The following is a 27,116-nucleotide window of genomic DNA, read 5'->3' on the forward strand; positions in this document are numbered from 1 at the left end:
TAATTTTTTGAACTTTTTTATACCATGTTTTGTCTTCATTTATGAAAATGTTTTTTTTATTAACAGCGTGAGAACAGTTATCACTCTAAGCCTTTTAATTCCATCTAAAGTTTAATTCTTGCTCAAGGCTGATATAACCCAGTTTGCCAAATAGATTCTTATATCACAATAGGATTTAAGTTAGTTCCACAAAGTATATACAAAATAAAATTTAGTAATCTGTTTCTTACAGTATACTGCTCGGGGTACTATTTTTCACCGGAGGTGAATGTATAATGGAGCAACGCATGATACATTTCTAATGAGAAAATGTCACGAAATTTGGACGGAAGTATCGAAGAGAAATGAATTAAACTGGAACTTAGGATATCAAAGTGAAAAAAGAAAAAAAATTAGGGTAAAAAAGCTTTCACTTGGGAAGTTTATCTGCCTGGCCAGCTTGAGTTAAATTTTAGGCCTCCAGCTAGTCATACTTTTCCAATAATATTTTCACTTTGAGATTAAGTTAAATTTAAGAATGATGCAATTAACCCCAAAAATCAGGAGGGGATGGTGAAACTTATCCTTATAGAAATTTAAATGGAAATTTGACGTTTATTTAAAAAGCCAAAGCGTGTTTTTTTCTGGATGCAATTGTGCAATTTAAATATTTTATTAGTTATATGTATTTGTATTGCCATAATTCAATAACTTATGTCTTTTTATTGAAGTGACGAGGATGAAGAATGCTATTTTTGCATATTGTAAGAAATGCAATAAAATTTCAAAATTGTCTCCTCTCTAGCTGAGAAACTTTTCAGATTTTTCTCTCTTGAGAATGAACATATAAGTGATCAAAATGAGATTCGATGACCTAATAGAAAATCACTAAATATTCACATTGGATCCTTAAGTCATATCGAGTCACTTATTCTAAAATTAAATTTTGTATTTCTTGCTAAACCTGTATAAAATGCAGGCCATGAGTACTTGTATAATTTATTTGATTTTAGTCAAAGCATTTCTTTTCATATTGATGCATACTAGTGTACACCCCATGCAAAGGTCGACCTCTATTTTTTTATTTGTGCTACAGTAATTCTATATTTAAATACAGATTTTTGTAAGTGCTACAATGACAATTTTTTAATGCTACAATATCCCGTCTGAACTACGGTAATAATGCTAAAATAGTAATTTACCGTACCATTTATTGTAGCATGAATAGTGAATCTTGTATCCTCTCATTATTGTAGAGGAATAGATAAGCATGATAGACATTTCTATTATAGGATTTTATTTGATTCTAGACAGGAATGTAACATATTAATTAAAAGAGAATAATTAAGTTTCAAATTAAAATCCCAATTCGAAATGATTGGATGCTGTTGCAACACAAAAAGGTCATTACAATATCAAAACATGCTAAAAATGAGCTTATTGCATCTACTCGAAAACTGTAGAGTGTTTTTTTTTTTTTTGGTTAATGAAAAACTTTATTCATCTCCCAAATGTAGAAAGTTATAGTCACATCCAATTTCTCAGAAAGCCTGAGATTACAAATAGGCTACAAACACCACTGCCGTCTATTACAATGTGCTTATCCACCCTTTTCTTCTGCCGAAAAAGCGCCATTGAGGATGACTGTTAGGAGCGTTAAATTTTATCTCATTTAAACGACAATTGAGATGCTGATTTTCCTATCCTGTCTGAAAGAATTCTTGATGTTCCTTTCACACAAATGCAATAGATTTGAAGCTAGTAAGAGCCATTTTCTTGACTTTTTGCTTAAAGCCACTTCCCCCTGCAAAGATTAGAATACCAGTTGATGATCTGTCTCCAGCTGGTAGCATTTGCCATCTAATGTAACCAGTTCATGAGCCATGCCCACCATATCCTCCCTAGAGTATGAAAATCAAAAAAGAGATGATCTCTGGGCCTCTGAACGCCGAACACCAGCAACACAGTATTAACACTCACAATATTTCTCTTAGAGCAGTCTATGCTGTGTTGAGTAGTCGGTTTTGAACTGTTAGCGCAGCTGATAAATGAGTGTCTGGCGCAAATTTGCATTAACCCAACTGTTTTAAAACCCCATTGCGAACAGTGGAAGTAGCAGGGAAAGGGCAAGCATACAGCACTGAGAGTTTGAATTTTTGACGTCCCTGACACCAGTTTTTGATAATGTGCGCTTCAGGTTGTCAGCACCACCATCAAGTCTTCATCAGGCCTTATCTCTTGTTTTCATAATCACTTTTTCCACATCCAAGAATCCCTAGCTTTTTGATTGGACATGCCAAGATATCATTGTTACTTAAGTATGAGGCCATGAATCCACTTATCCAGAGACTTTCCTTATTTTCATGAATGAGTGCCATAGAGTTACTTAGAGTTAGCAGCAAGGATTCCATAGCGGAGACTGAATATATGCCAACTCCACCCTGCTTCCTGCTCAACATACCTTATCCCAGTAGATTATTTATATATGAGGACTTTTGTGAGTGATTTCAGTTTGGTCCACAGAAAGACTCTCCGCACAATTCATCTATTTTCTTAAGGACTAATAGGAGGACATAATTTGAATAAACGCAGTTTAGGTTTGAATGCCCAGAATGATGGTTCTAATAATTTGCTAATCTGCCAGCATATGAAAGCAGTCTGTTCATTACAAACGGACTGAAACTGACTTTGCTATGTTGTTTCAAAGTGCCCAGCAGCGTCCATTGAAAGAAATATCCTGTTGGATATTAATGGAACTCCCAAATATTTTGATAGGGAAGAGCCCTCCTCATTAAAATTTTAAAAGGCATTTAACAGATCCCTTAGTGCTTTTCATTCAACACCTCCATAGATATACTTTGCATTTGTCGGATTTGCTTCAAGCCCAGACACAAAGTACAGAAGTCTTTAAAACAATTCGATGTTGCCAAACAACATGAGTGCAACTATATAATATCTAAAATTTCTTTTTTTCCGTAACAAAGTCAACCCATAATTACATCAGTTGACCTTGTTAGGATCCAACATTGCCCATCGACCGCTTTTTTTTTTGGGGGGGGGGGGGGGGTGGAGATATTAATTGGGACAAGTTGCGGCTAAGCAGTGATAATTGTTGTAATGAAACAATTTTATCTATTTGTGATATTTTGAGTTGGGATAAAGCTGTGATACATTTGGGATAATGAGACAATTTGAATGTTTGATTTAATAAGTCACGTGGGATAATGATGATGTTGCACATTATTAAAAATATAATATAATCTATCAATTAATCTAAATTAATTATCATGAAAACTAATGCATAAAATGAGCTTATTGCATCTACTTCGAAATAATAGAGTTTGAAAACAACATGAGTATCAATATATATAATCTAAAAATTTCTTTCCTAGTCAACCATAATCTACAAGTTGACACTGTAGATCCAACATTGGCCATCGACCCTTTTTTTTTTTGGGGGGGGGGGTGGGGGGTGGGTGGGGGCGTGGGTGGAGATATTAATTGGGACAAGTTGCGCTAAAGCAGCATAATTGTTTTCAATGAAACAATTTTTATCTATTTTGATACTTTTGAGTTGCCGGTAAAGATGGGATAAGTTGGATAATTGAGACCAATTTGAATGTTTGATTTGATAAGTCACGGTGGGCATAATGATGATGTTGCACATTATTAAAATATTAATATTATCTATCAATTAAATCTAAAATTAAATACATGAAACCTATGCCCTAAAAAGAGACTTATTGCATCTACTCGTCAAACTGTAGAGTGTTGAAACAACATGAGTTGCACACTATATAATAAGTCTTAAATTTTCTTCCTAGCAACCATAATCTACAAGTTGATCTTGCTAGGATTGTAGATCCAACCATTGCCACAACCTTTTTTTTTTTTTGGGGGGGGGGTATTAATTGGGAACAAGTGGAACTAAGTGGTAAATTGTTTCAATGAAAAAAACAAATTTTATCTATTTGTGATATTTGCAGTTGAGGTAAAGTGTGATAAGTTAGGATACTGAGACTAATTTGAAGCTTTGATTTGATAAGTCATGTGGGATAATTGATGACTGTCGCCTACCTTATTAAAATATATATATTAATCTTATCAATTAATGTCCTATAAATTAATTTATCATGTTGAATTTATATATTATATTTAGAATGATACTATACATATAATTTATTATTTTACTTTTATACTAAAAATATAATATGATTATACTAGAGTACTAATTAATATTGTTAATTATTATATTATATATTTATAAGTAGTATGCTAACATAACAAGCGCGCTCCAATGCTCATAGCTCATTACACGATTTACCTGAGTGAAAAAATTAATTAACTTAAAAAGATTAGAATTAAGTTTAGCATTTCGAATTGTTGGCGTCCTCTATTTGAAAGATGACACCCTCCAAAAAGTGGCGCCGTATGCTTGCTTGAATGTGAGAGCACACGAGTTTCCTTTAGTAAAAGTGCGAGAGAATAGTTGCTCCTGCTGCTCACCACGCACTGACGTGAGTTCTTCTCTACCCCAGCCATCATTTATGTCCTACACCTCTGTAACCCCACGAATTGTCGATGCGCGATAAACTGGAAACAAAATCATCAAGCGAAAACTAGAACCATTCCCCATTTTTTCCCAATTCTGGTCTGCCCTCTCACAAGCCAGGGCACTGGTAGCCTTAGAGGGTAATTTTTTGAACTTTTTATACCATGTTTGTCTTCATTTATGAAAATGTTTTTTTTCATTAACAGCGTGAGACAGTTGATCAACTCTAAGGCCTTTTAATCCATCTTAAAGTTTAATTCTTGCTCAAGGCTGAGTATAAACGCCAGTTTGCCAATAGAATTCTTATATCAACAATAGGATTTAAAGTTAGTTCCACAAAGTATATACAAAATAAAATTTAGTAATCTGTTCTTACATATACTGCTCGCGGGGTAACTATTTTCACCTGGCAGGTGAAATGTATAATGGAAGCAAACGCATGATACATTGTCTAATGAGAAATGTCACGAAATTTGACGGAAGAGTATCGAAAGAGAAATGAATTAAACTGGGAACTTAGGAATCAAAGTGAAAAGTACAAAAAATTAGGGTAAAAAATGCTTTCAGGAAGTTATTCGCCTCGTGCCAGCTTAGTTAAATTTTAGGCCTCCAGTAGTCATACTTTTCCAATAATATTTTTTCACTTTGAGATTAAGTTTAAATTTAAGATGATCAATTAACCCCAAAAATCAGGCAGGGCATGTGAAACTTATCCGTTATAAAATTTAAAAAAATGGGAAATTTGACGTTTATTTAAAAAGCCAAAGCAGTGTTTTTTTTCTGGATGCAATTGTGCAATTTAAATCATTTTATTAGTTATATGTATTGTATTGCCATAATTCAATAACTTTATGTCTTTTTATTGAAGTGAGAGGATGAAGAATGCTACTTTTAGGCATATTGTAAGAGAATGCAATAAATTTCAAAATTGTCTGCACTCTCTAGCTGAGAAAACTTTTCAGATATTTTCTCTCTTGAGAATGAACATATAAGTGATCAAATGAGATTCGATGACCTAATAGGAAAATCATAAAATATTCAAAATGATCCTAAGTCATATAGTAGTCAACTTATTATTAAAATTAAATTTGTATTTCTTGCTAAACTGCCTATAAAATGCAGGCGCATGAGTACTTGTATAATTTATTTGATTTAGTCAAAGCATTTCTTTCATATTGAATGCATACTAGTGTACACTCCCATGCAAAGGTCGGACCTCTATTTTTTTATTTGTGCTTAGCAGTAATTCATATTTTAAATACAGATTTTGAGTAAGTGCATACAATGACAATTTTTTAATTTGCTACCAAATATCCCGTCTGACTACGGTAATAATGCCTTAAATATATTTACCGTACCATTTATTGTAGCCATGAATAAGTGAAATCTTGTATCCTCTCATTATTGCTAGAGAATAGATAGCATTGATAGACGATTTCTATTATTAGGATTTTATTTGATTCTAGACAGGAATGCTAACATATTAATTTAAAAGAAGAATTAATTAAGTTTCAAATTAAAATCCCAATTCGAAATGCATTGGGCATGCTGTTGTGCAACACAAAAGGGTCATTACAATATCAAAACATGCTAAAAATGAGCTTATTGCATCTACTCGAAAAAATTGTAGTGTGTTGAAACAACATGAGTTTGCAACTATATAATAATCTAAAATTTTCTTTCCTAGTCAACCATAATCAACAAGTTGATCTTGTAGGATCCAACCTTGCCATTGACCTTTTTTTTTTTTGGGGGGGGGGGGGGCGGGAATATCAAATGGGACAAGTTGCGACTACAGTAGGATAATTGTTACTAATGAAAAATTTTATTTATTTGTGCATATTTTTTAAAGTTGGGTAAAGTGAGATAAGTTGGGATAATGAGACAATTTGAAAGCTTTGATTTGATAAGTCATGTGGCGATAATTGATAGTTGTTGTACCTTATTAAAATATAATATTAATCTATCAATTAATTCTAAAATAATTTATCATGTTAATTTATTATATTATTAGAATGATACAATAATATAATTCATTTTTTTACTTTATACTAAAAATAATACGATTATATACTATAGTTACTAATTAATATTGTTAGTTATTATATTATATTATTTCATAATAGTATGTTATCATACACTAATTGATATAATATAGGAACAATATATTTATATAATATATTAGAAATTAGTACTCACAAAGATATAATAGGGTTAGGCGCGGGCCAGGCCGACCCGCGGTGTTGACCCGGTCCAGCCCTGCTCGTAGTGGGTCGGGTTCGACCACGGCCCGTGATATATGCGTGTCACGGGCAAGCTAGGTCTAGTGCCAGACCCCGGACTAGAGAAATAGGCCCGTCCACCTTAACCCGACCCACCATTGGCTCGGCTCGGCCCGACCAACCCTACTCGAAATTTTAAAGTACTAGTTTTTAGTGTTTAGTTTTAGTTAACATTTTTTTCCTCTTGTATTTGTAACTTAAATTTAAATTAAAGGAAAGTTATTAACTTCCCGTGGATGAAGGTCTTCATTCGAAGTCCGAACCATGTATATCTTTTGTGTTTATGATATATTTTATGTGATGTTTATCTTTGTACAATGTGTGTGTGTATATCATTTTTAAATTAAAGAGTAAAATAGAAAATAGTTTTAAATAAAGAGTAAAATAAAAATAATTTAAACAATATTTAATAGATACTAATACAAAGTTAATATATTTTAGAAATTAAAAGTAAAAAATTAGAATAAAGTTAAAAAAATTCACGGAGGCCGCAACCCACGACACGTGGGTCGTGGGTCGTGGGCCGGTCCCGCCCCAGCTCAGCCTAGGCGGATCGTGAGCTGGGCCTGGTCTAGTTCCAAACCCGGAATCAGAGAAATCGACTCGTCCCACTCTGACCAAGGCAGGCCCAGGTTTGGACCTGGCCCGTCCTTGAACTCGGTGTACCGGGAGTCATGTTCTTATACCGGCCCGGCTCATGCCCACCGATATAATGTACTATATAAAATATTATTATATTTTGTTTTATTCAATATAATATTACTTAAAATATTATATTATAATTAAAATATAATATATTATTATATGATAATTACTATAATATATATAGAATATCTAAAGAGATTAATGGGTATCCTTGTCATAGGAGGGGATTTCCTCCTTGACGCTTCTAAAATCACATGATTGACCGACATTATGGATGATCCGCTCCGTTGAACTTATTCTACATATTCTAAAACCCCAACACACCAAGTTTGGCGTGAATCCGTCGTCGTTTGACCCTCCATCGAGCACAATGTCGCTCAATCATGTGATTTTAAAGGCGTCATAGGAGGAAATCCCCTCCTATGACAAGGACACCCATTAATCTCATATCTAAAATGTATCAAATTATAGTATAATATATTATATTATTTCAAACTATATTATTATATTATATCATAATATTTTTTAATGTTATTAATTATTGTATTATGTCATATTATAATAGTATGCTATATTATAAAATATTTATATAATATATGAACAATATATTTAATATAATATTTTAATAATATAATATTTGATTTAATAAATCAAAATATAGTTTTTAATTATAATATTTTATTTATTCAATATATTATTATTTCAAATACTATATCGTAATTAAATATAATATGATATTACAAAGCAATTATTATAATATATACAGAATATCTAAAATGTATTATATTATTGTACAATAATATATTTTATTATAATAATATATTATATGAATATAATATAATCGTATGACATGATTTATATTATATTATATTATATTCTATAATTAAATATAATATACTAACCTATTCAATAATTTTAATATATTGTATTACATTATACTATATTATTATATTAGTTTAATATAATTTAATATAATATTATGGATATTGTAAAATATTAATTACAAATATTATATTATATTATATGATTAAAATATTTATATAATATTATAATATAATATGATAATAATATAATATAGTATTATAATAAATATATTGTACTAATTTGTTTTGAATAATATAGTATGTAATATTACATAATAATATATAATAAATATAATAATATAAATTATGCATATGAATTAAACTATAATAATATTTTATTCTATTACTTGATCATATATACATATATATATATTGAATACATTATTATTTTATATCTTATGTATCCTGGCCCTCCTGAACTTTATTTACTCAACCCCCTTAGCTTTAGGTCTCTCACCTAACCCCTCTTGGACGTCAAAATTTTCTTAACAGGACCTTCTGATGCCGTGCTTGTTGATGGGTAAATGACAAAAACATCCTTTTTGAATAGGGTAATTTTGTATTAACTGAGACATTTTCCTCATTTCTATGTCATGTGATTGATAACCATCCGGATTATCCGTGGTGGGTTTACAACTATTTGTTTGAATAACTGAATATTGTTATTCTTTTGTCATGCCTCTTCGTATAATATAATCTGTTGTCTATTATCTATTACTGCAATTTAAGAATTTTTTTTGGTGTGCTAGAGGTTCAAAACGGTCCAAATATATCCAATCCAATCTACAACTGTATTCGAAATGGATGCAAACATGAAAGCTAAAATTTAAAACTGGCCAGATATAGATATAGTTTCAAGTGGTTTCAGGTTTTCGGTCGTATATAGTTTCCAATATGGATATTGGTTCAAATTTCGGATACCGTCTAGATATCTGAATTCTGTTATGGATTTAGATATACTCGTATATGGATTCAGATATTGTGAACGTGGGGGGACCCACCACGTGAAGAGAAGGAGTAGGAAGTGTGCAGTTCTTTTGTGCTTTTGTAGAGAGATATTGTGAGGGATTTGAGAGTTTGTTTGAGGGTTTAGATTGAGTAATTGTAAACCCTAGTTGTATTCTCTCCCTTTAGTAGTAGATCTCCCCCTCCTTGCCCCGTGGACGTAGGCAATTTGCCGAACCAAGTAAAATTAGTTGTATCGCTTTTGTGTGATTTGTAATAGCTTTTTAGGATCCCTCGATAGGTCAGTCCTAGAACTGATGAGAGGAAGAGCTGATATCTCACTTTGTTGAGATATTCGCTTCAGATTCTTGTTTCCTTGGTGAGACGAGAATTCTTATTGCGATCTGACTCTCTTGTTGTGCTGCCGAAGTGCTGTCGAAATTTCCGCTGCGCACAACAAGTGGTATCAGAGCTCAGATTTCAGATCTAGGGTGTTTTGGATTAGGTGGAGGAAGATTCAGTTGGAAGCTTGGTTCTTGGAGTTCTAGGCTTCGGTGGAGATAGCATTAGGAGTTGCCGTTGGAGATTTCGCTTTCCTCGTGTGGATAGGAGATCTATTTGGAATCCGATTTAGGGTTTAGTTGGGTGGTTCCTAATTTCTATCAAATTTGTTCTTTCTCTACAATTTGGAGTTAGTTCGTAATGGGAGAACAAGGTGAAAGCAGCAAGTCGATGGCGAGTACAATACAAGTTGGTTTTCAAAACACTAAGATTAGTGTGGTGAAGTATGACGGCAAAATAAACTTTGGTTTGTGGATGAGCGACGTACAGGATGTGCTCAATGCTCAGAATTTGGAAGAGACCATCATGGTCCACGAGAGACCACCTAAATATGATGAGGCGATATGAGAGAAAATGAATAGGAACGCGTGTGGGGTGATTAGGTCCTGTTTGGAACAGGAACTGAAATATGATGTGATTGGGGTGACGTCTGCAATGAAGATGTGAAAAATTCTCAACAACAAGTATCTCACGAAGAGTGTTGAGAATAGGTTGCACTTGCTGCGAAGACTCTTCAGATTTCAGATGTCCAGAGGCACATCACTAGCGGCGCATGTGAACAACTATACTAAGTTGTTGTCGGACTTGACAAATGTTGATGAGAAGATTTCGGATGAGTACAATGCTATTATCTTATTGGTCTCCTTACCGGATGAGGAAGTATGATACATTCGTGCTCACTTTGTTGAACGAGAGATCTTCTATCAGCTATAGTGAAGTGACTAACGCTTTGAAGAACTACGATTTGATGAGGAATGACAAGAAGACTTCCCGTGCTAGCACTTCAGGCGAGGTCTTATCGATGAGAGGTAGAAGCCCATATCCAAAAGGTGGTAATAGAGGAAGGTCAAAGTCAAGAAGCCGCCACCAATTAGCAAAGAACCAATGTGCATTCTGTAAGGAGCAGGGACATTGGAAGAGAGACTGCCCGAAGCTCAAGGAGAAGGAGAATGGCAAGAAAAAGGGCCCGAAGGCTAATGAGGTGAACATTACGAAAGGCGATGATTCCGATGATTCGTGCTTTTCTCTACTGATTACTCCGGAGGTGAACCATGTGGATGCATCAGATTGGATGCTTGATTCCGGCGCTACTTGTCATGTGACCCCTAAGCGAGATTGATTTGTATCTTTTGAGAAAGTCGACGGGGGTGTTGTTGTCATGGGAAATGATCAATCCTGTGGTATTTGTGGGATAGGTACCATGCGGATTAGGATGCACGATGGAGTAGTTCGTGAGTTGAAGGATGTGAGATTTGTTCCTCAACTGAAGAAAAATCTTATCTCAGTTGGAGCTTTGGAGGCGAAGGGATTCAATGTGACTTTCGAAAACACTGTAGCAAAGGTTACTAAGGGATCATTGGTGGTGATGAAGGGAGTCCGTAATCGGAATTTGTATTATCTGAAGGGAAACACCGAGATTGGTCAGGTTGCTTCGGCTATTTCAGAAGCGGACATGAGCAGACTTTGGCACTATAGATTGGGGCACACAGGTGAAAAGTCACTGCAGGCATTGTGCAAGCAGGGGCTATTGAAGGGAGCCAAGAGTAGGAAGATTGAGTTCTGTGAGCACTGTGTTCTTGGTAAGAAGACGAAGGTGAAGTTCGGGACTGCCATTCATCAGACAATGAGCATCCTGGACTACGTGCACATAGACGTTTGGGGTCCCATCAAGACTGCATCACTTGGTGGTCGACATTGGTTCGTCACGTTTATTGATGACTATTCTAGACGTTGTTAGGTGTACACCATGAAGCATAAGAATGAAGTCCTAGATTTGTTTGTGGAGTGGAAGAAGAGATTGGACCATGAAGCATAAGAATGAAGTCCTAGATTTGTTTGTGGAGTGGAAGAAGAGATTGGAACTGCAGACTGGGAGAAAGATCAAGACGTTACGATCCGACAACGGTGGTGAATATACTTCAAACCCCTTTCTGCAGCTATGTCGAGACGAGGGCATAGAGAGGCACTTCACAGTTAGTCATACACCACAGTAAAATGGGGTAACAGAGAGGTTAAATCGGTCTTTACTGGAGAAGATCCGATGCTTATTGTCACATAGTGGTTTGGAGAAGATCTTTTGGGCTGAGGCACTTACATATGCGAGCCACCTCATTAATAGGCTGCCTTCATCTGCGATTGAGGGGAAAACCCCTATGGAGATGTGGTCGGGAGAGCCAGCACGAGATTATGACCAGCTTAAGGTATTCGGGTGCCCTATATTTTATCATGTGAGAACTGATAAGTTGGAACATCGAGCTAGGAAGGCCATATTTGTAGGATTCATGCGTGGTGTCAAGGGATACAAGCTTTGGGATCCAGTTGATAAGAAGATTGTGCTGAGTAGGGACGTCACGTGATGAGGCTTCTATCTTGAAGCTTCCCAGCTCTCATCAGGTGGAGAGCGACCCGACGGAGGAGATATCACAGGTGGTGGAGATCGATGCAGCTCCACAGTGTCCAGATGGTGCAGTATCCATTAGAGTACCGACTGAGGTGACACCAGACGAGCAGGACGGTGATACAGAGGATACGGGTACTAATATGCAGGACCAGGGACCGACGGCTCAGGTTCAGGATTCGATTATGGTTCGGAGACAGAGGAGAAACATACAGATGCCAGCACGGTATGCCGACACAGTTGCGTATGCACTTCCGGTGGAGAGTATCGATGAGATGGTGCCTACTATATTCAAAGAGGCCGAACAGAGTTCGAAGGCTGATTTGTGGCAGGTGGCTATGCAGGAGGAGATGGAGTCTCTTCATAAGAACGATACATGGGAGCTTGTTGAGCTTACAAGTGGATATACACGAAGAAGGAGGGCATTGAAGGCACTCCATTGAGGTTCAAGGCTAGGTTGGTTGCGAAGGGCTATGTACAGGAGGAAGGAATAGATTATAATGAGGTTTTCTCTCCAGTGGTGAAGCATTCTTCGATTCGGATTCTGTTAGCTTTGGTGGCACAGTATGGTTTGGAGTTAGATCAGTTGGATATGAAGACGGCATTTCTTCATGGTGATCTTGATAAAAAAATATATATGACTCAGCCATTAAGATTCCGAGCTGCATAGAAAGATAAGTTGGTTTGCAGGTTGAAGAAATCGCTATACGGTTTGAAGCAGTCTCCTCGACAGTGGTATAGACGATTTGATGATTTTATGATTGGTCATTCGTACACTCGGAGCCAGTATGATCCTTGTGTATATTTTCGCAAGTTGAAAGGAGATGCGTACATTTATTTGTTGCTCTATGTCGATGACATATTGGTTGCCTCTACTTCTAGGTCGGCTATAGATGAGTTGAAAGTTCAGCTTTCAAATGAGTTTGAGATGAAGGACTTGGGTGAGGCCAAACGCATTTTGGGAATGGAGATCGGCAGAGACAAGAAGAAGGGCAGAATTTGTTTGACACATGTAGCTTATTTGAAGAAGGTTCTACAGCGATTCCATGTTAGCATGGATACGAAGCTAGTTGGTGTACATTTGGGAGCCCATTTGAAACTTTCAGCTGACCTCTCACCGAAGTCAGTTGAAGATCGAGAGTTAATGTCGAAGACTCCATATGCAAGCGTGGTTGGGAGCTTGATGTACGCGATGGTATGTACGGGGCCGGATTTGTCACAGGCGGTGAGCATGGTTTTGAGATACATGCATGATCCAGGAATTGGTCATTAGGACGCCGTGAGATGGATTTTGAGATACATTCGAGGTACGCTCAATGTTGGTTTGGTTTATGAGCGGGACACTACAGGTGGGCAGCTATGCATTGGTTATGTTGATTCAGATTATGCGGGGATTTAGATAAGTGTCAGTCTAGGACGGGGTATGTGTTCACTTTGACCCATGCGCCGGTGTGTTGGAGATGCACCTTACAGTCTACGGTGGCTTTGTCTACGACGGAGGCAGAGTATATGGCAGTTACAGAGGCTGTGAAGGAGGCTATTTGGCTTCGAGGACTTTTGGAGGAACTTAGTATATCGCAGAGGTCCGTCACTATTCATTGTGATAGCATGAGTGCTATCTATTTGGCGAAGAATCAGGTTTTTCATGCGAGAACGAAGCACATTGACGTTCGTTATCACTTCGTTCGGGATGTTCTTGAAGATGGCGACGTGGAGATTGTGAAAGTCCACACAAAGAATAATCCGGCAGATATGCTCACTAAGGTGGTTCCGAGCAACAAGTTTGATCATTGTAGAAGCTTGTTGCACATTCGTGATTGTTGAGGCCGTTGGCGGCCATTTGGGTGAACTACGTAAGGTTTGATTCCTTGGGCAAGAGGATACGTAGGTAGTCATTTATGATGTAGCCGATTTGGGAGTAGATACCGACGTTTGGAGTTTGTTTGCATTCTTATTTGGGTTCTCGACTTGTTGTGGATTGAGTCCGTGGTCGGTAAGTGGGACATTTGTTTGCTTTGGTGTCGGCTCAGTTTTGGGAAAACTTCACCGATGTGGAGAATTGTGAACATGGGGGGACCCACCACGTGAAGAGAAGGAGCAGGAGGTGTGCGGCTGCGGAACAGAAGCAAGTGCGAAGGAGATTTTGTGATTTTTTTTTACTGCGACTTTTTTCTCGGCTTGGTGCAAGTACGAAGTGCAGAGGGTTTTTGGCGGCTGCAGGAGAAAAAAAGTGTGCAGTCATTTTGTGCTTTTGTAGAGAGATATTGTGAGGGATTTGAGATTTTTTTTAGGGTTTAGATTGAGTGATTGTAAAGCCTAGTTGTATTCTCTCCCTTTAGTAGTAGATCTCCCCCTCCTTGCCCCGTGGATGTAGGCAATTTGTCGAACCATATAAAATTAGTTGTATCGCTTTTGTGTGATTTGTAATAGCTTTTTAGGATCCCTCGACAGGTCAGTCCTAGAACTGATGAGAGGAAGAGCCGATATCTCACTTTGTTGAGATATTCGCTTCAGATTCTTGTTTCATTGGTGAGACGGGAATTCTTATTGCGATCTGACTCTCTTGTTGTGCTGCCGAAGTGCTGTCGAAATTTTCGTTGCGCGCAACAGATATAAATTTGGATATGAATTTGGATACGGATACAGATACAGATACGAATACGGTTACAGATATGAATATTACTAAAATTTTGATTATCTTGATAACAATTGCATGCATTTTAGAATGTGGTTATATGTTTTTGTTATATTGGATTGTGCTTTTATTGAGTAATCAATTGTACATTTAGACTTATTTGTTTTACTATAATTTGATTTTTTTAATCAATGGATATAATAAAAATGTGAATCGTAGAAGAAAATTTTGCAACACTGTGTTCTAATTCTTATCTTCTACTTTTTTGTAATCAACAATATGCAATACTGGGTTTTGTGAGCTTTGCTTAGGTTAGGGCCTGTTTGTTTCGCTTAAAAAACAGGGAAAATGAAGGAAAGTAAAGAAAAGTAAACATATTTTTCATGATTTGATGTTTTCTTGTGTTTGGTTCACTTCTTAGAAGTAAAAAGGAGATGAGTTGTCACCATATTATTGGATGATGTTTTCTTGTGTTTGGTTCACTTCTTAGAAGTAAAAAGGAGATGAGTTGTCACCATATTATTGGATGATGTAAGGACCATGAAATTTCGATAATAGTTTAAATACATTTTCTGGTATTTTAAAATATTAGATTACTATTTTCAAAAGAGTATTGTATTTTCCCGATTTTCTAGAATATACTATGATTTAAAAATCTAATTTTATATTTATTTTAATAGTTTTGTTAATTATAAATTTAATAGTTGCAGTGAATAATTTTAGGTTGTTATTTGGTCATTGATATTGTTAATGATCTTATTATTATTAATATAAACCTGAACATAGTACAAAAGTATATGAATATAAATATAAAGATATTTGGTTGTTTATAATTATTTAAAATGATTTATTAATATAATGTTATTCTGAATATCATGTAGAATATTCTCATAATCTTCTTTCCCCTTAATTTGCTCTCATTTGAATTCTTTCCCAAATCAACCGTCAATCAAATTCCCTAATCACTCCCCATCATTTGATTTCTTTCCCAAATCAACCTTCAATTAAGTGATTTTCTCTATCATCTATTATTAAATGCGTAATTCTCTCTCTCATTATCTCTTCCTCTCTCTCCATCAGATCGAACCAAAGCCACTCTTCATCTCCTCCCCTCTCAAATCGTCGACTCTGATCACCATCAACCTCCTCCTCAAGCTCCGTTCTCCCTCAGCCGCCAGCCATGGCCGCCGTCATCCGCGAGCTCCTCCTCCAAGCCCCGAGTCCTCCGTCACGCTGCTCAAAGCGTCGCCACGCTAAGCCAGCAGCCCATCGTTCCTACGCGCGCTCAGATCAGATCCCACCGTCAGCGTCGATCCGTTCGACGGACCTCGAGGCAAGATCCCGATCCTTGTTTAGTTTCGTTCCAATTTTTATATTCGTCGTAGATTATTTATGTGCAAGATCCCGATCCTTATTTAGTTTCGTTCCGATCCTTATATTTGTCATAGATTATTTATGTGCAAGATTCCGATCCTTGTTTAGTTTCGTTCCAATTTTTATATTCGTCGTAGATTATTTATGTGCAAGATCCCGCTTGCTCAGAACTATTTTTCTATAAAATATGAATTATCTGTTATGTTAATTTGTGGTAAATTATCTGTGTGGATGTGATGAATAATATTAAATAAATTTTAATTATGTGATAAATAGTATTTTCAAAATAATTATAATAGATTAAGGAATTTATTTTTATGACGAGGTTATTTAGAATAATTATAATATTTTTTGAATTTATGTTGTGTAAGGAAATTATTTAGAATGATAAATGTTTTTAGAAAAAGTTATTTTGGAAAAAGATTATTTTGTATTATGACCGTGTGATTGATAGTTGTAGCGCACGACATTTCATGTACATTGACACCGACAGTTAACACTCTTATTTATACTCATTCACTGTCACATATGCATACATGATTCATCGCTAGTCTATATAGTCATGTTCATCATATGATTTGCATAAAATAGTTGTATTTATTTATTATTTATTATTTTGTTGATAACCGTTAGTAGTTCAAGTTCTTAGTGGCCTAGCGTGTCGTGTATAGGACCTAGATACCTGTGTTTTGTTGACTTAGAAAAGCGAGAGCTAAGATGAGGAATTCTTGGTTTAGGTGATCGGATGTGATTGTTGATTATTCCAGGCTCGCACCAACGAAATTCCTGTGTAGCGTTGGGGTGGGTCTGAGGTGCAGTGATATATGATATTGTTGATTATTTCCAGGCTCGTACCAACGAAATTCCTGTGTAGCGTTGGGGTGGGTCTGAGGTGATATGATATTGTGATTATTGATTATTTCCAGGCTCGCACCAACAAAATTCCTGTGTAGCGTTGGGGTGGGTCTGAGGTGTCGTGATATGTGATTGTTGATTATTTCCAGGCTCGCACCAACGAAATTCCTGTGTAGCGTTGGGGTGGGTCTGAGGTGATGTGATATTGTGAATGTTGATTATTTCCAGGCTTGCACCAGTGAAATTCCTGTGTAGCACTGGGGTGAGTCTGAGGGGGCAGTGAACCGTTACATGTGGATGATTTGTGAACAACCGGTTATTCATGAATATGAGTTTTGACTATATGTGAGAGGTAGACCAGTGACCTGTGTAGGATGGCTAGTTGTGTTCTTTTCATACATAGATCGGGATTAATATTTAATTATTTATAATTTGAGACATATGGTATATACATGAGGGTTTCCTTGTTTGGATTATTTCGCTCGACGCACTACGTCTCTTGTTGTAGATTTTTAAATATTAATTCTATCTATTGTATGATCTTATTGCTTGGATGGTTTCTGATCGCTACCTGCATGATCTTGTTACTTGGTTGATTTTTGGATTTGTATGATTATTAGTATTCCAGTTTCACGCCTCTATTGTTATTACTATCATCACATGTTCTATTTTTATTTCTGTTATCGTATCGTTTCCGTTCTGGGTTTCGTTGTTCTATTTTCCTTGTGGGGTCGGGTCTTGCCGTGCGCCATGCACCTGACGTACACCTGTTTTCTCTGGTGTACGTCAGACTTAGATGAAGAACATGTTCAGCTGGGAGATCATTAGGAGCCAGAGGATTCTCAGCAGGAGTGCCTTGCAGACGGAGCAGAAGAAGCTGAAGCTTAGTTATTGGTCCTCCGTTTTCTTTTGTACTACCTTCCATTTCTATTTGATCAGTGTATTTTGTATCTTTTCAGTTTCAATTTGTTCAGATTTGTATAAGGGCATGTTTGACCCGAATATTATGTCTTGGATGATATTCATTTGTGATATGTATCTTTTCCATTCTGAGTTGTTCATTGTATTCTTGCTGATTGTGATCGGGGACCTGTGACTTCGTATTGTTTTTATTTCCAGACGCTTAGCGTATTAGATTGAGAAGACGGGGTCTAGCACTTATCTCTCCTCAGTCTAATACGTCGCGGGCTTGTTCACGTTCCGGTTCCCGTGTATTTTGGGAAGCGGGGCGTGACAGATGATGTGAGTGATTTTTAAAGATATTTTATTTGGAGGTTCTTTTCTTGTGTTTGGTTGGCTAAAAAAATAAGGAAAAGTGTTTTCTTGTGTTTGGTTCATTCTTAAAACTAAGAAAATAAATGAGATGAGATGAGTTGTCATTATATTATTGGATGATGTGACGCATACTATTTTCCATCAAATTCATTGTTTTTTTGGAGTAAAGTGAAGGAAAGAAGATTTAGAGGAGATGTGATGAGTTGTCACCATATTATTGGATGATATGAGTAATTTTTAAAGATGATAGAAAATGAAGGAAAATGGGGTGAGTTGAGTTGGATGAGTTGATTGATGTGACTCATTTCTTGTGTTTAGTTTATTTTTAAAAATAAAAAATGAGATGAGATGAGATGAGTTGTCACAATATTATTGGTTGATGTGGGAAATTTGTAAGGGTGAAAAGTGGGGAAAGTGAAGAAAACACAAAAAAATGGGGGAAAGTGGGGGATGGAAAGTGGGGGAAACGAAACAAACAGCCCCTTAGTGTAATGGAAATTCGTGAGGTTTTATTGTTTAAAATAACTTTGTTCTAAATAATAATATCTATTGTCCAATTAACATGATATTTTTTGTCATGATTTATTTATATCCAAGTCATATCTGTTTCCCAAATATCCGATTTGTGTCCTTGATTGTATATGTATCCGCTTTCCTAATATCCAAATCGTATATGTTTCCCTTTAATGTGGTCTGGTTATGACTTTTCATACCAAAGAATATTTGTATTTGTGTCCATATCCATGAGTATTTGTATCTATTATGTATCCATATCCATCTTTAAAAAGCAAATATGGATATGGTAGGTATCACATCCAAACTGTATCATAAACAAATGCACCCTTATGTTCTACTCTTATGCTAGTCATCATTTAGGAAATTTCAATCATATCCCAAAAATTATACACACAACAGTCAGCTAACTTACACTTAATAGAGGGACAAAGTGGGGGGGGTGGGGGGGGGGGGCAAAAAACAAAAATTATTTCAGGGGGGAGGGGCAAAAACAAAAAATTAATTCATAACCATCCCCCTTAGTTAATAATTAACAAACCATCAACTATTTCACAACCACCCTTAAATTTTAAAATCACAGGTCCTTTCTAAATTTCTCCTCTCTTGTTCTTGGCCTCTCGTTTGTATCTATTATTTATAGTCGTAGCCATGTTGATTATTAAGATGCCAACATATTTTTCCTGCAAAAATAAAAAATATATTATATCATGCACGCATGCACCAGAATACTTTGATCCTAGATAAAAGACCCAAAAGCTTTTCCGTTGACTCATAATGATCAAAGAAAATCCGCATCAAAAGCTCATAATCATTCATGCTTCAGAGGGGAGGGAGAGGGGGGTACTAGGGGCACACCCCCAACCACACCCTCTCTCTTATTTGCTACAGTGCACCGAACCCCGCATAAGATTTTAAAATGCCCCACATAGGAGTTTTAATTTTAAAATCCTATGTGAGGTCCGGTGCACTGTAGTAAATGAGAGAGAATGTATGGTTGAGATTGTGGTTAGGGGTGTGCCCCTATCATTTTCCGAGGAAAAAGGTTCATTATTGTTACCGAACTTGCAAACAATCAACACGTAACATTTCATAACTAACAGAGTCATCAACGCACAAAACATAATAGCAGTTACATCTTACCTTCAAGGACTACTCTAACCAAAAAAACTCCTTTTCATAAATTAATTTTTTTTTTACTACAGCTATAATCGCAACCCCATATATTACAAGGAACATATACGCGAGCAACCCATTCAACCAATTCTCCAAACACCCATCGAACAAGAAACCCTTCATAAAGTTTCTCGCTCAAACATTTCATCAAACGGAACATAAACAAGCACACGGTAACCCAGACCAGACCCATTTCCGACATTAACAAAGCTTCTTAAATCTTTAAACAGGTTCTACATTAAAACCCACCATCAGTTCAAATCTAAGTCAGACCCACACAACAGAATTAATAAAACGCAAAAGTAAACAAAGCAAGGGATTACAAGCTACACATAGCAATTCTAAGATCACGCAAACTACTCTTTGGATGATTTGTTGATGAGGGACTTGTGGATGTGGGGGATGACTCCTCCACCGGCAATCGTCCCCTTGATCAGCGTGTCGAGCTCCTCATCCCCTCGAATCGCCAGCTGGAGATGACGAGGGGTTATCCTCTTCACCTTCAGGTCCTTGCTGGCGTTCCCGGCGAGCTCCAGCACCTCAGCAGTCAAATACTCGAGAATCGCGGCAGAGTACACCGCCGCCGTTGCCCCAACGCGGCCGTGGGCGGCGATCCTCGACTTCAGCTGGCGGTGGATTCGACCGACGGGGAACTAGAAAAATTGCAGAAAACCCCCCCGGAAAGGGTGAAACGAGTTGCAAGTAAATTTTTTTGGGGGGTAAACCGAGAAGGGGGCGAGGGGGGAAATTTTACCTGGAGGCCAGCACGAGAAGAGCGAGAGACGGGCTTCTTCTTGTCCTTGTCCTTGTTGGCCGCCGTCGTTTTCGCAGCCAGAAGCCCCTTCCCTCCTTTACCTGCCATCTTCTTCCTGAAATTGGACCAAGAAAATCAAGCCAAACCCTAGGAATCCCAGAAATGGAAAACCCTAGATCTCGAACCTTAGCTATGAATTCGACTAGAACGGGGAGGAATTAGAGAAACCCTAGAAGCCTAGTGGAGATCTGAGGAGAAAGAGGGGGCTGACCTTTCTTTTGGTTGGAGGGAAATTGAAAATTTTCGAGGTGAGGAGAGAGAGAAAAAAGCGGCGGTTTGGGGATTATCAATAGAAGGGTGAGATTTTTGGCAGGGCGGTTACTTTTGGGGGGAGTTGATGGGAATTTTGAAATTTTTGTTGGATTTTATGAAATACCCTTGGCTTTTGTATTAATTAACTCCGCTTTGATGAAGATTCCCGTAGGGTTTTTGGGAAAATAAAAGTCAAATGACGAGGAGGCCCCTTCCTTTTTGTTAGGGCCCGAAATGAACAAAATAATTAACAAATAGTTCGATAATTGTTTGAATAACTATTCGGTCATATTAGATTCACTTGTTCATTTACCACTAAACAAATATTTTTAAGTATTTGAGTTTACTAACGAATAGAATTTAACCGGATGTATATTCGATTCGTTTGTCTATTAAATATTCGTTTAAAATTTGATCACAACTTATTATTTGTATTATTGCACATATAATGTCATAGTTTTAACTCATTTACCATTTCTACTTATGTTGTATATTATTAATTTTATGACTTAAACAATCTTAAATTTGTTTTCTAATTAAAATTTTGATTTACATATATATACACCATATATTATAAATGAATAATTTTTATTTATAAATTTTAATATTATTTAAAAATTAAATTGTTTAGCAAAATAAATATACTTTGATATTCGATAAGTATTCGTGAATATTCATGAGTATTTATCGAATACCAAGTATTCAAGTTCGAATTCGAAAAACTAGATATATGAATATTAGAGTCCGCATTTGAATTCGATAATCTAATACTATTATAAAAGTGGATTGACATGTTAAAACATTTCTTCCAAAAATGCCCTCTAAACCACATACATACATACATAAAACACATGCATCCATACATATAAACACATACATATATATACATACATTCTAATAATGTCATAACTCTCCTATTAATTGTCCACTAATATTAACTTCTAATTTTTGTAACCCCTCCACTAATCCAATATTAATGTCATCATTAGGATAAAGGTACAAATTGTCTCTAGCCTTTTCGTTCTTCACTTATAAAAAATTGAGGACATACATTTATTATTTTGAAAATTGAAAATTATTTCCACTACCGTTACACTCATTTACACCTATCAATGGTGCATGATTACAAATAAAAATTTCAGTTTAGAATTTAAAGGTCATGTGATTCCTATAAATTGACCTAATTTCCTCAGTCAAACATATCCCGCATCAAATAGAAAATAGAACTTGGAGAAAAAAGGTTGAGGAAGAGAAGAAAAGACAATCATCACAGGTTAGTAAAAAGGTAATCATAGTTTATACTATTATTATAATTTACTTATAGCTTTCAAAAATAGTGTTAGATGGTTACGTAAAAACATGTAGATAGTAAAAAGGTAACTACATGATTTTCTATTAAGATGCACTCGTGAAGGTTGATGTAGAACCCCGTAAATTTATTAATGAATATACTGAGTTATTAGTGGTAAACATTTCTTTTGCGATGAATAACCATATATATGTTAAATAAATGTGATAAATAGTGTTTGGGACCCTAGCAAGAATTTCTATGTTAGAGAAATCAAGGGGATTGATCAGCATGTGATAGAAAGCATAGCAGGCAGTTGTTCTGCTGTGCGGTCGACCGCGATGTGCGCGGCGGTCGACCGCACAGCAGTCTTCATGTTAAAGAGATTAAGCACGAATTTATAGAAGTGTTTTAAGATCTGAAAATAATTTAAAATATCGTTTATCTGAATTTAGATGTCTTATGCTTCGTTTTAAAGTTTTGTGCATGATTGAAGGTTTACATATGATTTCTTGTGCAAATAATCATGCTTGTTATGTTCTGCTGAAAATCTGCTGCACATATACTATTGAGCTAGAAATTTGAAATAACAAATGAAATCCAAATTGAACCAAACTAATGCCAATTGAAAGATATGTGAATCTAGTTTTCAAAACAGAAAACCATACCTAAAGATAGTTTTCCTAGAGAAAGATATACTCATTTTACTGATGATATATCCTGCAGAAAATCTGCTGCACATATAAAATGTTTGACTGGAAATTTGAAATATCATATGAACTCCAAACTGAGCCAAATTAGTGTCAAATGATATCTATGTGAGTCTAGTTTCCAAAACGAAAAACTATTCTTAAAAAGAGTTTGTCCAGAGAAAGATATTCTCATTTTACTAATGCTATGTTCTGCAGAAAACTGCAGATGTGCTGATTTGAGTCGACTCATCGGAGTTTTTCCTATTTCGTTTGTATTTCTGCTTGATCAACTACTATGCTTATACTTTCATACAGTGTTCATATATGATCGAGGGTTCTATTGAACTTTTGTTGAACATGAGTAGTTGCCTTGTTTATCGAGTATTAAATTGTAGTATTCATGTTTTCATCTACACATATGAGATGACTTTTCTGACACAAGCTTAGATCTGTACCGTGAGGCATGCACAAGAGTAGAATATGTATACCTTTACTTCTAGTATTCCATGGTTTATATATACAGTCCTCGTGTTGGACTATAATCCATTGAAGTCCTCGTGTTGGACTATAATCCACTAAAGTCCTCGTGTTGGACTATAATCCATTTCAGTCATCGTGTTGGACATTTACATATTTGACCACGTCTTGGACATTTGTTAAGCTATGAGTATGACACTTATCTAAATCAGGACATGACATGATTACATGAGATTTGGACATGATAGCTACCTAGGCTGTACATGACACTTATGTAATTTTGACCTTTGACACTTATTTGGTTATGACATGACACAGTATTTAAGTTTTGAGATGGGTTGTATTTCTCTTTATTATTGTTCCTGTATTAGATTTTGGGTTTGGTGTTTAGGGATTTACAATTTGAGATACAAGGTATATACATGAGGGTTTCCTTGTTTGGATTATTTCGCTCGACGTACCTATGCCCGTGTTGAAACTCCCTAAGTACTAAAGCCCATTGTTTATTTCTTCCGGATAATTGCTTATATATATATACTTTGTGATAACTGTATTTTCTTATACAACAAGCCCTCTCCCTTGGGGTTGTTTGTGATGTTGCTCGCTAGCGCTTTGACGCTCGTTGTCCCTCCCCCTTTCAGGTCACGAGCCAGGAGCCCGGAGAGTCGCAGGGTGATGGCGACACACTTTAGTGTTCCACTATCTATTCTAGCTATGTTTTATTTTGGAGCTCCACTATAGACTTTGTTTAGACAGTTGAGGACTTTATTTCTAGATGTTGTAAAGGTTGTGTGCCTTATTTACTTTACTCAGACTTGTTGTATTTGGGATGTATTAAGAACTCCAGTTTGTTCATTTCAGACATTGACTTTATATTCCTGTATGTCGGATGATGAAATACTATTTTTATCTCTATCATTTTCATCAGTTATCTCTTGTAGTATCTTTCACTTGCCTTGTACCTACACCTGTTATTGACTCACTAGAGTGATAGGTGTGGTGCATAGCAGGTTTGACATTCTTGGTTTCACCTCGGACTGCAGCCTTGTGTGAACCCAGGGGCGTCACAGTTGGTATCAGAGCTCTAGTTCCAGTATCCTTAGGATCATCCTGTGTCGAGTCGTGGAGCTAGGATAGAGTTTCCTAGGATTCATGTATAGAGTCCGTAAGGATTTCCTAGCATGAGTGAGGACGATATATGCGTATACCTCAAAATTTGAGGAATTTTTTTTTATGATAACTATTTTGCAAGTTTAAAGTATTTTGTGTGAATACTATATGTTGTGAAGATTGTATTGTGATACGCTATTTATAGAAGTTTATTTTGACTCATAAACTTTTATCTTCTTATGATCAGAGAGATGGCAGGACGTGGTAGACCTCGTACCAGGAGAGCTACCCAGGCAGAGTCACAGCAGACTCCATCAGAGCAGCAGCCAGCTCAGTCCGAGCCTGTATGGTTGAGAGGTACCAGAAGATGAGAGCACCCGAGTTTCAGGGATCACCAGACCCTCTGGCAGCCCATAAGTGGAAGGAGGATGTGAGCAACATTCTCGACATACTCAGTGTGGACTCAGTTCAAAAGCAGAGGTTGATATCCTACAGTCTGAAGGGTGATGCTGGGAGATGGTACCGACTTCAGTTCCCTCCAGAGCAGAGGATGACCCTCACATGGGAGGACTTCATATATTTCTTTGATGGGCAGTACATTTCCTCTGCAGCACGGACAGGGAAGGAGCTCGAGTTATCCCGTTTGACTTAGGGGGACATGACAGTTGTGAATTTTGAGAGCAGGTTTATGGAGTTGCTACATTTCACGGGTATGTGGCAGACAGGAGAGCGTCAGGCTCAGATGTTCTTAGCTGGGCTTCGCCCTAACCTCCGACGGTACCTCGTGTCGAGGAGATTTTATTCAGTCAGGGAGGTAGCTGAGGCTGCCACTTCTCAGGAGACTGAGACTTCTATGTTCCAGAAAGACAAGGAAGGGAAGGCCAAGACCGAACAGAGTGGGGACAAGGGCAAGAACAAGAGATCTTTTTCTGGACCTCAGCAGCAGCATCAGGGTCCTCATAAAAAGGGACCCCAACAGGATCAGAGGGCGCATCAGCAGCGCAGGTTCCAAGGGTCTCGCTTTAACTGTCGCAAGGTCGGACATAAGGCATCAGAATGCCGTAGCGCACCAGCAGGAGCCCAGCAGGGTAAGGGTCAGAACCAGCAGCAGCAGCGACAGCAAGGCAGAGGTCAGGGCCAGCAGAACAGGCTTGAGGCACCACCAGCAGCTCAGAGGACTGAGGGTCAGATTCGGGCAGTTCAGGAGATTTCTCAGGGGCAGATTATCCCATACTCTCCATCCCCATCAGCAGAGCAGTCTTCAGCCACAGGCAGGGTTTATGCGGTAGTTCCCCATGATCATGGAGCCAGTGGAGCCGTAGTGGAGGGTACGTTCTTTGTGAACTCTCTTCCCGCCCGTATTCTTTTCGATTCGGGAGCTTCGCATTCATTCATCTCGCATGCATTTATGACTAGACTCCAGCTCGTAGCGCAGCTACTAGACACCCCTCTATCTGTTTCCACCCCTTTAGGTGAGGTATCGCTTCTGGAGAGCGTTTGTAGGAGGTGTACCGTCAGTTTAGACGAGTCGGAGTTCATAGTGGATTTGATAGCGTTGCATATGTCCGAGTTCGATGTCATCCTTGATATGGATTGGTTGTCTTCCTACCATATTAGCATTGACTGCTTTGCGAAGATAGTCAAGCTGCGAGCGTCCGACGGGTCCGAGATGGTTGTAGCCGCCTCTCAGGGCAACCGACTTGCGGAGTCATTTCTGGCGCACATCGAGGAGGTGATGCGACGGGATCAGGGTGTCGATTTATTGGAGACTAGAGTTGTCTCAGAGTATCAGGATGTCTTTCAGGACATACCTGGGTTACCTCCTGTGAGAGAGGTTGAGTTCTGTATTGAGTTACAGCCAGGCACAGCCCCGATATCCCGCGCACCCTATCGCATGGCGCCAGCTGAGATGAGGGAGCTTCAGACCCAGTTGGATGAGTTGTTAGCTCAGGGTTTTATTCCCCGGAGTCATTCTCCATGGGGCGCACCGGTCCTCTTCGTGAAGAAGAAGGACGGTAGTATGAGATTGTGCATAGATTATAGAGAGTTGAACAATGTCACTATCCGGAATAGGTACCCACTACCTAGGATTGATGACTTGTTTGACCAGTTGCAGGGTGCGCAGTATTTCTCGAAGATTGATCTTCGTTCTGGCTATCATCAGTTGCGGGTTCGGGAGATGGATATTCTTGGTCATGCCTTTTGGGTTGACCAATGCACCCGCGGTATTCATGGACTTGATGAACCGGGTTTTTCGTCCCTTCTTAGACCAGTCTGTGATCGTTTTCATCGATGATATTCTTATTTACTCGAGATCGGAGGCGGATCACGAGGAGCATCTATGGATAGCATTGAGGACTCTTCAGGAGCATCAGCTGTACGCTAAGTTCAGTAAGTGTGAGTTTTGGCTTTCAGAAGTCAGATTTCTTG

General features: G+C 37.4%; 1 protein-coding gene across 2 annotated transcripts; it reads right to left on the minus strand.

Annotated features, from left to right (window-relative positions):
• On the minus strand, positions 20,172-21,210 carry LOC109849758 (probable histone H2A variant 1). 2 transcript variants are annotated; one of them, XM_020419629.1, is made up of 3 exons: positions 21,079-21,210; positions 20,808-20,922; positions 20,172-20,706 (listed from the first exon to the last, which is right to left on the minus strand). In XM_020419629.1, the coding sequence occupies exons 2-3, from the start codon at positions 20,913-20,915 to the stop codon at positions 20,410-20,412; spliced, it is 405 nt and encodes a 134-aa protein (XP_020275218.1). In that variant the 5' UTR covers positions 20,916-20,922; positions 21,079-21,210; the 3' UTR covers positions 20,172-20,409. The 2 variants fall into 2 exon arrangements, with proteins under 2 accessions (XP_020275218.1, XP_020275217.1); XM_020419628.1 differs by having other exon boundaries at positions 20,993-21,164.

This window comes from Asparagus officinalis, chromosome 7, assembly GCF_001876935.1.
Source record: "Asparagus officinalis chromosome 7, Aspof.V1, whole genome shotgun sequence".
Classification (NCBI taxonomy): domain Eukaryota; kingdom Viridiplantae; phylum Streptophyta; class Magnoliopsida; order Asparagales; family Asparagaceae; genus Asparagus; species Asparagus officinalis.

What these genes read in the sequence shown, in the direction of transcription:
- LOC109849758 (XM_020419629.1), bottom strand. Translation starts at nt 20,915, where the DNA reads ATGGCAGGTAAAGGAGGGAAGGGGCTTCTGGCTGCGAAAACGACGGCG. An exon ending in CTTCTCGTGCTGGCCTCCAG is followed by an intron (nt 20,707 to 20,807) that starts GTAAAATTTCCC and finishes CAATTTTTCTAG; the next exon opens with TTCCCCGTCGGTCGAATCCA.